The 12,461-nt window shown below is 34.6% G+C and overlaps 1 protein-coding gene across 13 annotated transcripts in view; it reads right to left on the bottom strand.

Annotated features, from left to right (window-relative positions):
- The window catches only part of LOC106474893 (coiled-coil domain-containing protein CG32809-like), a 386,694-nt gene that overhangs the window by 57,719 nt on the left and 316,514 nt on the right, over positions 1–12,461 (bottom strand). For all 13 annotated transcript variants that reach the window (XM_022383530.1, XM_022383634.1, XM_022383845.1 and 10 more), the window contains one exon: positions 11,651–11,849. In XM_022383530.1, the coding sequence (XP_022239238.1) occupies positions 11,651–11,849 (199 nt within the window). The remainder of the gene's footprint in view (positions 1–11,650; positions 11,850–12,461) is intronic.

The following is a 12,461-nucleotide window of genomic DNA, read 5'->3' as shown; positions in this document are numbered from 1 at the left end:
AGAGAGAGAGAGATAAAAATGCCAAATGTGCATTTCAGAGATTAACTTACAGTACACAAAGCAATGGTCATTTGTCAAACCAAAGATCTTTGTAGTCAATAATGGGTGATTGGCACATTGTGTTGGTCCTTGGTCTACATATTGCTGATAAGCAGAGTAATGATGCAGCAATTACAATTATGCTAAAACATTCACATTTGGATACAATCACATTAGATGAATTTTTGTGGCTAGAGAATTGGATCTCCTTCACGAAAAAGGTGCGAAAACCAGATGTCATTCTTCCTGTAGAAGAGAAATTCAATCTTCCACAAATTTAACATAACAGCAAAACATCAGGTACCTAATGATGACAAAATCTTGTCGAAACGTTGTACATTTGCTGTTATGTTTTTTTTCATCACCCATTCAAGCCGTCTCCAACCCTTATTAGTCTCAAAGTGGATTCCTCGTCATCGAATTTGAATACATTGGTGATGCCGTGTGTGCACCACATCTATTCCTACACCTGCGTGACACAGCAAGTAACTGGGTCACTTGGATTGCCATGCTGAATCCAGAGAGAATACACCTTACCTGAATCAAGTATGAATTTTTGCATGAAAAAGGTCATCGCTTTAACGACTAACCACAAATCATACAGAGCATCCTCAGAGGGATGTTTTTGTGTATATAATACTGCCTGCTTCAGCTAGTCGTACATCTACTAGATTCAGTAACCACAAGCATTTTTCAGACAACTCCTTTAATCTTTTTTTTTCACATAAATATCTCTCATGCTAAACTTTCGTACCCTACAATCTGAAGTGTGTTAGATTATTTCCCCAGTTAAAATATGCATTGTGTAACAGTATAATTAGCTTCCGTGATTTACATGTGAGCAGGCTTGTAGTGCCGTATCCAGTAGCTTTTACTGTTTCTACCTTTCAACACACTATCGTGACTAGCCATATTAAAGTTTTTCTTCATTACCCATTCAAGCAGTCTCCAACTATTATCACCAATGTAGTTCCTGAGACTCAAATAGCACATGGAATAAAGGATAACAAGAACAAGTTCCATCTTTGAAAATGTTAATGATGCTGCACTAGCCATTGATGACACTCCCGAAGAACTGAACAATGATCGAAGGTGAAATGCGAGCGCTTAGTATTCACGATATACAACATATTAAATTTTTATGGGTGAGTTATGGACACGATTAAACGCAATATTCTTGTAACTTTTGTGGCTTTCGTCGTTTGTGGTATATGGAAGGACAGTATATATATTTATAAAAGTAAATCAAAGAGTGGACCAAACTTCACATGTTTACTAAAAGAATATTTAGAGGAGTTAAGAATTCGTTTATAAATAAAATTAGACTTGATCTTGTATATGTTTAACGTAAACAACACACTATTAAACATTCTCAATTAGCAGTTTAAGTAACATATGTTTTTTTATAAAATGTTCTAGTCACCCCTAATAGCAATGCGAGTGTATTTGTTTTCTTAACCTTTGTGAATAATTATCCATAGTAGCTTCTACAGGAACTTAGGCTTAAAATGCGTATTTGAAGTGTTAAAAAAGTTACAGCAATACTGTACTCAAAGTTTGAAGGGAAATTTGGAAAATACTCAAAGACATAGGTTATTACAAGTGGCACCTTATCAAAATAATTGCTACCCTTTATACTCTCAAATGATATAAAGAAAATGACAACAACCAATTTCGTCTTTTGAGCTATAACAAGTGAAATACATTATCCATTTCTAGCGTTCGAAAAGAAACCAGTTTTAAATCATGCACGAGCTATAAAAAAGCAAGTTATGATGGCATCGATACTAAAAAAAAAGATATCTTTCTAACAAATAATCACTACAATTTTAGTAATACAGCTAATGTCTGCGCGATGGGCAATGTCAAACTTAGTTAATAATAACAAAACAAAAACAAAAAACGTACACATGAAAGCTACCATACACACACAAAAAAAGGAAATTTCAAATTTCATATATTCTGTAAGGAATTGGAGAAAATATATCAATAGAACCACCAGTCTTGTCTTGAATAAGAACTAGTCATAAAATCATGTGAGCTTTAATACGATGTGTTGTTTTTTACACTAGAAATATAAGGAATTGAGGCATGAAACGTTATAAAATGCAAACCTAGTGGTTGTTGGTCATTTTTGTTTTTAGCATCTCGGACGTGATCCATTACTGTACCTCTCAAGGGCCTAGATGTTTCGACAATATAATGTGTTACCATACAGAGTATATGATAGTCTGTGCCTCACGTTTTTTAATACATCTCCCATTGAGTGTGGTCTTACATGCAATAAATTCCTGCACAGGACATGTACGTGGGAAGAAAGGGAATTTCAAGAGATACAATTTGATATTTCTTTCAGGTCTCTCTATTAAACTGATGTCAGAGGTCTTATTTTTTTTTAAACCAATTTTATTAAACCATCATTTGTTAATGGTAACGAAAAGTAAAAAATCAGAATCATATGCAAGATGGATTTTATTTTATTGGATTTGTTGATAACTGTTATATATGAGATCTGTTTCATTCCTTCTTTCCCACTTGTCCTCAGTGGCACAGCAGTAATTCTACTGTTTCGATACCCCTGGTGGGCACAGTACAGATAATCTGTGCTTAACTGCAAACAAACAATATTTCTTGCCTAGGTTATCAAAGGAAAGCCGTTGTGTTTGAATCATTTGAATATAGCTTGATATGAAGAATCAAAATTTAAAACTATTCCACTATGTGTAGGTTTGAAATAAAGTTCATTTTTCAAGAAATCACAGACGTCATTCGGATTATGACGTAAAAGTTCTTTCTCGTGACTTAGAAGTTGCCGTTATCTATTTCATATTGGGATAGAGATAACTGGTTTGTTTTCTGAATTTCGAACAAAGCTACTAGAGGGCTATCTGCGCTAGCCATCTCTAATTTAGCAATGATAGACTAAAGGGAAGGCGGGTAGTCAACACCACCTACGGTCAACACTTGGGCTACTCTTTTACCAACGAATAGTGGGATTGACCGTAATATTATAACGCCCCCACAGTTGAAAGGGCAAGCATATTCGGTGATAGGGGTTCGAACCTGCGACCCGCAGATTGAGGGTCGAGCGCCCTAACAACGAAGGTATACCAGGCCCGATAGATGTTCTTTGTAAAAGTAAAGAAATCCACTACCCCTTGTGTCCAAACATGAAATGTTATTCACTTTAGGGTTTGATAATATTGAGAAGGAAATGCTGCTTCTAAACATACCTGCAAATAATGGCAAAGTGTGGAACAGATTGAATGCTCACAGCCACTGCTGTTCGTTATTGAAAAAAATATTCTCCAAGTTGAAACACATTGATTAAAAGGACGAACTTGCATAATATCTGAATACCTATTAAAGTTAAACTAATTTCGTGTAATGTGACCGAACTGTTCTGTAACAGCCGCAATCCCTCCCTATACAATGTGGCTACTGTCTTTAAATTTTATGGTGACATATTCTTTATTTCAATAAGACGAAAGAGAATAAAAGAACACTATTACTACTATCTGATATATATACATGTACTATCTGTATACAACTTTGTTCTCTTTGGGGGTGTTGAGCCCCCAAGTGGCTCAGCGGTAAGCCTGAAGACTTATAACGCTAGAAATCTGGCTTCGATACCTCTGGTGGGCACAGCACAGATAGCCCATTGTGTAGCTTTGTGTTTAACAGCAAACAAACAAATGTGTGTGTGCTGTTCGGGTTTTTGTGCACTAAAGCTTGCTCATATATATATATCATCCAGTAGGGCAGATGTAAGTCTACGGATTTACAACTTTAAAACCAGGGGTTCGATTACTCTCGGTGGACACATCAGATAGCCTGATCTGGCTTTGCTATAAAAATACACACATATATATCATAATATCGTTTATTTATTTCAGAAGATTTAAGATATTATTATCAGTTATGTAAATTTTCCCACTCCTAAAACTAATAATAAATGTGAAGCTTTCTACGTATCTCACACACACAAAGGCACACATACACACAAAAAAAAGACTATTGGAAGCTTTAAAAAGAAAACCGTTGTTCTTATCACAAATCACTTTTCAAAATACAACTTCAAAGCTTTCTAAAGAGCAGGAACGAACTGAAATGGGGGTGGGGCTAGCTTCTGAATGAAGCTACCCAAACATGTGCCTTAGCTGTTCGTGTAACTCTCGCACCCAACGAATAGTCGTTACTGTTAAAGTTAGTTCACTTCCCAAATGCTACAGTATGTGTGTCCATAAGATGTGGAGTGCAGGCCCCTCAATTTCTTATCTAGCCTACCTCAATCTCCCCACCGAGAAGAGGATGGCACCGCCTCTGCTAAAGGGATGTTTACAGTTCACGCTATAGGTTTACAGGACATACTGTAAAAACATTAAAGGAAAAGCTAAAGTTTACTTGTAACGTTTATGGTTTTTCGGCAGCCATGACATTATGACCCTGCACAGAAGTTACTTTCATAAACAATATTTTTTATTTAAATGTTACCTTTATTCATAAAATTATGTTTTTCCAGCTATATAACATATCTTAAGGGTAGGTAAACCATAAAGAAAACTGTTAGGTCTACAAAAGACTGGAAGGTAAACTTGAATGTTCTAGGATGAATTGTGTTAGTGTGCTTTTCACATTAAGGGTAGGTAAACCATAAAGAAAACTGTTAGGTCTACAAAAGACTGGAAGTTAACTTGAATGTTCTAGGATGAATTGTATTAGTGTACGTGTATGTGCGCTTTTCACATAGCAAAGCCACATCGGGATATCTGCTGTGTCCACCGAGGGGAATCGAACCCCTGATTTTAGCGTTGTAAATCCGTAGACTTACTACTGTCCCAGCGGGGGACGAATCCTGTTAGACACGACATAAAGTTTTTTTTGTGTGTGTTGATAAAGAAGGGGTTTGTGCTGTAATTAACTTGTGTACGCTAAGAAGAACACCGGAAATGTCTCAAATGTATACAACAATTTCTTGTAAAGGTTAAACAACTTTATAGCGGTCAATGCTTTAATGACGTGTGTAAAATCAACAATACAACACAGGTAATACACAAATAATACTACTTTTAATGGATATCTAGTAAATGTTACAGGCTCAATAAGAAACTAAATACATATTACATCTCCATATTGATATTTTTTACGCGTGTGATACACAAATATCATATACGAAGATATTCTATATATAACCATGGATAAAGTTTAATTCATACAATTTTACAGTTGTTAGTTCAAGTTTCTCTACTCACAAGTTTTCAACTAAAAGAATGCATTCTTAAATTGTTCTAATCTTGCCCACACAAACATGCTCACACATTCGAAGTCCTGGGTCAAAGCTTGTGTTCGCCCACAGCTGGCAATAAAATTAGTTACGCTAATCTAAAAGTTATTCGTAATAAGTTTCTTGTATATATGTGTGTGAAAATAGAGAAGCTGTAAACGTTAGTTTACTCTTTTTTTTTTCTCTCTCTTAATAAGGTTTGCCTGATGTAGTGGATGAAATGACATACTGGGAAGTCCTAGTAATTGATATTCAGTATTTTCAACCTGAATGTCACCTTATGCAATACATGGGCTATTAAGCTAGTTGAAAGATCCCAAAGTTTAAGCATAGCCACTCCTAATTTAGAACTGTTGACCAGAGTGAGGGTAACCAGGTAGCAGCATCTGCTACCTACACGTCTGTTGTTAACCAAATAGTAGAATCGGCTGTTACTATTATAACTTACTCACAGCAGAAAGCACAGAACGTTCTCAGTGGTATGTCGTGGGCTCGAAGCTTAGACCTTACTATCAGTAGCCCGGCAAGTTAACAATTATAATGCACCTGGCATGGTGTCCTTAGAAATCTATGTAATTATAAACAAAATGATTTCTATATAAGGTTTGTTCTTGTACTTGCTTAGAGAAGTTTTAATCAGATTTAATTTTCCCGAAAGGTCGCCCTGAAGGGTCACCTGTTTTAACCACTCGCACAACTATAATTTAGTGTTTTATCTATCCGTCAGTCAGTAGACACTAAAATGACGTCACATTTAGGACGCTTAACGTTGCAATTTGTACTATAGTGACGTAAGTAAAACAAGCGCATACCATGAATCACGAAAAGAATCATACACTCTGTAGGCTACAACACAGCATGACATATGAACTTCAAAAGCAAGGAATAAAAATTATTGTTGCTCTTTATTTTAGTTTGATTTACTCTTAAAACAGAATACTTTCGGGAATCCTGTGGAAGTACATCTAGTATTATATTTTGTCTAGCAGCCATATTTAGAATGGCTGACCTAAGAAGGGAAAGCTGTTTTGTATGATGTCTTGTTCCTGTCTCTCATGGCATTTCTGTTAAAACAAGTAACTGGATTTTGTAAAACAACAGTGTCAGTAAATTTCACTTATAGTCACGCGAAACTTGTATTTCATACCTTATCATACCTTCCCTTATTGTGGATTTGATAACTTCCATGTCAGACTCAGTTCGACTAGAAATATTACAAATATATATTTTCAAATATAACGAGCAAAGTATCCCATTGATGAAAAAAAAACAACTTAAAACATGCATTTACTCATTGATGATTATTCTAAACTGATGAAGTTGACGTGACCTTTCGCAAAAAGTTATTGGTTAACAAACATTTTACGATACTTTAGGTACTGTTTGAAGTTAAGCACAAAGCTACACAATGGGTTATCTGTACTCTGCCCATCAAGGGTATCGAAATCCGGTTTCTAGCATTGTAAGTCCGTAGACATACAGCCGTGCCACGTGGGGGGGGGGGGGCGGGGGTAATAGTGCCATCACCACCTGGTGTTCTCAAAGGGTCACCCTTACGAAAAAGGGAAAAACTAGTCGGCTGTAACCACCTTTCATTGTGCCAAAAAAGTCGTTTTTTGTGTTTTTTACTCTTAAATTAAATGTTACTAGTTCTCAATCTATAGGACCTGGTTTCTACCCAAAGTTGAGAAGTTTCTTGCCCCCGTGTGAGGGTTACCAAACGTCCCAGTTTTTAACCTTTTTCTTTTTTGGCCTGAACAGAAACAGTAAAAGCATTAAACTGCCCCAATTTCTCCGCAACTCAATGCAAGTTTGATGTGTACGGTTTATTAATAAACACTGCTCCTTTAAATTTTACTTGAAGAGTTATCTGACAAAGATAAATCTCTGTTACGTTTTCATAACTTTGTTTCTTTGTGTTAGAGCAAACCCACCGCGAGGAATTTATCCCGGATTTTACCGTAGTAAGTCCGTAGACATACCGCTGTCACGCCTGAGAGGGGGGAGGGCTTTTCTTATCCTAACCTGTCATTGGAAAACAGCAGGAATTGAGATCGGAAGACATGTCCATCCGTGAAAAGGAAGAAGCAATATTTTTCTTTGGGTAAGTTCAAAATAATTTAGGTGCGTATTTAATTCACTGTTTTTAACTATATGAGCTTTTAACGGATTTTGTTCGTCTTTGGTATAAAAACATCAAACTATTTAGTAAATGTAAAAAGTGTATTATTGTAAGTTAAGCCGTTTCAGGGCTGTTACGGTGTCACTATATGACAAAAAAAAAATGTTCCAGTTTTTTACTCTGAAAATCTAGTAACTCTATAGTCCCGTGTTATTTCCTGCTTACAGTACATAAGATGGCATTTTAAAAAATAACATTGTGTAATTACTTTATACATTATTGTGGACAGTTCACAATGCCTGAGCTTACTGATCCATCACGATGTGTCTTGCTATATAGAAGAATAAAAATTAATCAAATAATTACTAGTTCGTTTTTTTTTCACCCACAGAATTTAGTTTTTTAGTTCTTTTATCAGTTGAGATAATCTATAGTTCCCATGTTTTGCGACATCCTTGTTGGAAAGCTTATTAAATGCGACACTTATAATACCACTGTAGCAAAGTGTAAGCATATAATAACCCAACTGCGTGTTGGAGCTATCTAACGGGATAGTTTCAAACCTATGCTATGGCAAATATCACTGCGTGGATAAAGAAAAGATTTAACGTTTACTCAGTGGGAATAATTTTTTTTTGTTTTCTTAGAGCTAACAGATTTTCGTTTTGTAGTGATTTTTGCATATTTTCATGCTTTATATTAGAGTTACGTAAGAAACAACATTATTTACTTATTATGAAAAAAGTTAGATAAACTAAATTAACATAATTAGTTTGAATTGCTCCATAAACACAAACAAATGGACATAAATCCACTATTAATAAAGTATTTGTATCTGTATTTAGTATTTTATGACAAATCTATTTAGGTTATTTACTTTCGAACAATTAGCCAGAGGGAAGATAGGCAGTCAGCACTAACTTACGACTCACAAATCATGCTAAAGGCAGCTAAGGGATTGAGTGTTACTTTTATAACGCACCCACAGCTTAAAGTTCGGGCTCCTTCGAAATTCAGAATCAGCCACAGGGCCAAACTGCGTCGATACTGAAAAGAAGTAAAAAAAAATTCCCTAATCATAGGATTTAAATATTTTAAAGCCCGACATTGTAAATCTATAGTGATTACGTGCATCTACGTAATGCATTATTCATTTAGTGATTCTCATTTGTGCCTACGTGTCTTTGCTTAAGTAATATTTGAGCCCCTCCCATCATTTTGTGTGAAACGGTTTTAACTTTTGCATGTATATTCTTGAAGCATACAAAGTAAAAACGAACAATAAATTCGATAGTTGTAAGCTCTAAAATGGGGATTTCAGGATTTGAGGGTTTTCAGCTTTGATAGAACAGAATTCATTTATAAATGGCATTATACTATAAGAGGCTTTCAAAATAATAGCTTAAATTCAGAGTTTGGAAACTTTCAAGATTTAGCTCCCATATGGGGGAAGTTAAAGTGGTTTGGGGACTCAAGGGGCTGCGTCCACGGGTTAATATAAATATAATATATATCTACGTTTAGATTTTTGTAGTTTTGATAATGGGGATCTCTAACGAGGGAGTTAGGTTTGAGGGGGTTCTCAGAATTGACTACACAGATATATTTGAAAATAGATAACAACATAGAAATTATCACGCAAAATAAAGGTGTGCAACACTGCTTGCGTAGCTAATGTTTTCCTTGAATTTTGACGGGTAATTTATTAGTTGAAGAAAATTAATCGGCTAATACATATAGTGTATACTCAATTCAATATATCCATTTACCGTTACTAAATTCAGTCTCATTTCAGAAAACTCGTCACACTTTTCATAGTTCACAATAGCAAACAAAGTTTCTAGACACCGCTTGTACAAAGATAAGGGACCCCAGTGGTATGACTGCGGACTTACAACGCTAGAAACCATTTTTCGATACCCGTGGTGGGCAGAGCACAGATAGCCCATCGCGTAGCTTTGTGCTTAACGTCAAACAAACAAAGATAAGGAGGATTTTTATTAACATGAGAATATTTAGTTTACGTATTTGCTGTTAAAGCACATTTTCATATTTGAATTAACATAAAAACAACGTTATAAGGATTATGTTCTAGCTTAAACTACCTGTAGTATGGTGTAGTCCTTATATTGGCCTGGTTTATAGTCTCTTGTCTAGAATTGATTGGCTGATTCTTGGTTTCTCTCCAATTATCCGTGGGAGTGTAGTCGTGAGCGTTAGCTACATTTGGTTTGATGTTCTTTGTAAGCTTCTTCCTAATATGCTACAACTCGTTGATGAATGTTCTTTTATAAAACCTAAGTGCAAGATTGTGTAAACTGATATTGGCGCTTCTTTCTGTTAAAGCTACAAATACTTGTTTTCTTTTACTGGTGATTCGAATTTTGCCAGCCAATCCGTGTCTTGTTACTGGTGCATTAGCAGTAATGTCAGACCAGTTTGCAGTATTCCCCTGTGATACGTTTAAGCTGTATGTGTTCAGGTCGTCTTGTATGTTGTGAGGAAAAACTTCTCCTCAAGACTACATTAAAACTTGTATAATTACCAAGAGTTTAATTTTAAACTTGTATTTGTTTTAGTTATGTTTTGAGAAAAATAGTTACATTATAGGATACAAAGGCTCACTCGCCCAAATAGATAAAATACAAGTATGGCTTTGTATTAAAATAAGAGATGTAAAAGGCAGAGGCGTAGCTAGGTACTTAAAAGATTCGAGGCTGGAGCCCATAGGCACGGGGATTTTCGGCGTTTAAGTATAATGTTGATCATGGTTTTCTATTCTGATTTTTCAAGAAATCAACTGAGGATTTGGAGCACTGTCAAATAGAATCGGGGCACGAGCCCCGTGTGCCAGTGCCTAGCAATGCCTCTGGTAAAAGGATCAAATTCCGAGGTTAAAAATGAAGATAAATAAAATAAGCATAGGCAGGTGAAAATTATATTTTAATTATTTTCTTTGTCATTAATTATAGAAAAAAAAGAAAACTAAGTGTAGATATATAACAGGGAATCTGGCAATGAAAGAACGTAGTCAACACGCATGCAGTAATTGTGATGAAATTTGCAATTTTAAATAATGTATTAATATTCGCATCAGAGGGATTAACGTCTGGAAAAATACAAAATATGAAGCCAAAATAATCACAAATACCGCATTGTTAATAACAGAGTAGCGAAATATGCATATATATAGCACGATATTTCCAATAAGAAAACAATGTTCTAACAATAAAAGTTGAGAAATAGTGTATCTCGATTCATCAAGATGCGTTTATATATAAAATCAGAAGTTAAAGTCTAAGCGTAAAACGGGATACATATATAGTCTGAGTATCTACCCCAGCGTCCAAATTATGATTGAAGTATAAGTTTGTTTTTACCTTAATGTAAATATATTTTGAGAAGTAGATTTATGACAAATATTAAAATTACGTTCAAAACCTATAATCTACGAATAATGTTTTTTTATTTTTTTGCTGCTCTGAAAATGTTAATTGAATTAATCTACATTTCCAGAGTAAAAGCAAACAAATTCTACTACAAATTTATACTCATCAACGCTGGAATATAAACTTCATTATGACAGCATGGATAGTAAATAACCTCTTGAATGTTACATAATGATGAAGAGCTGACACACCAAGAGACCATAAAATGTAAATAGGAGATAGCAGTACAGAATGAAAAGTGTTCTGTAATTATCTTTCTTTTTCTTCATAGCTAATGTTTATTTCATTCTTATAAATATTTTCCATTGGATTTCAGTAATGGTAGAACCGCTTTTCTTTCAGATGTTATTGCCTGATATAGAGCTTCGCTTCGCTTTTTTTTTCTCCAGTAAAATGAAAAACGTTTTGCTTTGATGGTGAACTTTAGGTTGTACAAGAAAGTATAATTCGAAAGCTAACCAAATCTCCCGGAAACTTCGATGTAAATGTTCACATAAATGTCGAAGTAACCTACGAAACAAGGATTTGGTACAACATGTGGGCAACTTCTTTACGACAGATATGTGTGATAATGTATATATATTAGTAATGATTAATGAATTACATTCTTTTATGTGACGTGAGGGTGCTAAAACTGATGACAAAATCCTTTAGTGGATAAAAAAAAAGGGAGCTAACGTATTATTCTTAATCAAGTATAGTTGCGCTTTAATTTAATAAATCAGGGTTAAAATAACAATAAGCTTTACTTACCTCAAGTCTTCTAGCTCGTAAAACATGTCTTTTGAAGCGTCATGAATGTAAATCCTAACGTGTGGAGAATCAAGATATTCCATAGTTAATTGTTTAGGAAATGATCGAACAAACAAAGCCTTAATTGTATCCAACGTTGTCAGCTCATTTGGCAGAAGAGAACGTTTGGTTTCTTTCTGATACTGAAGAAACACCACTCCTACAAGGGAAACAAATATTCAATTTAAGTTTCTAAAGTTATCGTTAAGCCTTTCACCCCACATAGCATTTCACGGGAAAAAGAAATTAAAAAAACAACATATACAGACTCTAGGAAAAATTAGTTATCTTGATTCCTAGTTTCCACCATTTGCAGACTGTTGTAGGAGATAACATGAAAATATTTTTGCTATTTTTCAAAGTATTCTTTATTAACTACAGCTGACATCGTTTGGTGTGAAAATTATTTTTATATAATCTGAAAAAACAAATTTTGTCCATCTATATTGTACATTGTTTACTTACTTTATAAGTTTTTCTAAATGTATACGCAACCGTTTCGTTGCTATAATGTTTTTATAGCTCTAATAACATATTACATGATTATTGTGCATGTTGAAAAACCTCTGATATTGTGAAAAGGAAATTATTGGAATATACTAAAGATATCTGACAAAAATATTGTCATTTTGCTTTTCAAGAATTGTTATTTTATATAAACGTTCAACTTGTTTGATATTTATAAACATATAATTTTGGGTATTTCACTTTTCTCTCTCTGGAGCAGTCAAGTAGCTAACAAAAACACAAGACTACCAAGCTCCATACCTCC

Source organism: Limulus polyphemus, unplaced genomic scaffold (assembly GCF_000517525.1).
Source record: "Limulus polyphemus unplaced genomic scaffold, Limulus_polyphemus-2.1.2 Scaffold0, whole genome shotgun sequence".
Lineage (NCBI taxonomy): Eukaryota > Metazoa > Arthropoda > Merostomata > Xiphosura > Limulidae > Limulus > Limulus polyphemus.
The sequence above is the reverse complement of the archived record's forward strand: the minus strand, read 5'-3'. Positions and strand labels throughout refer to the sequence as shown.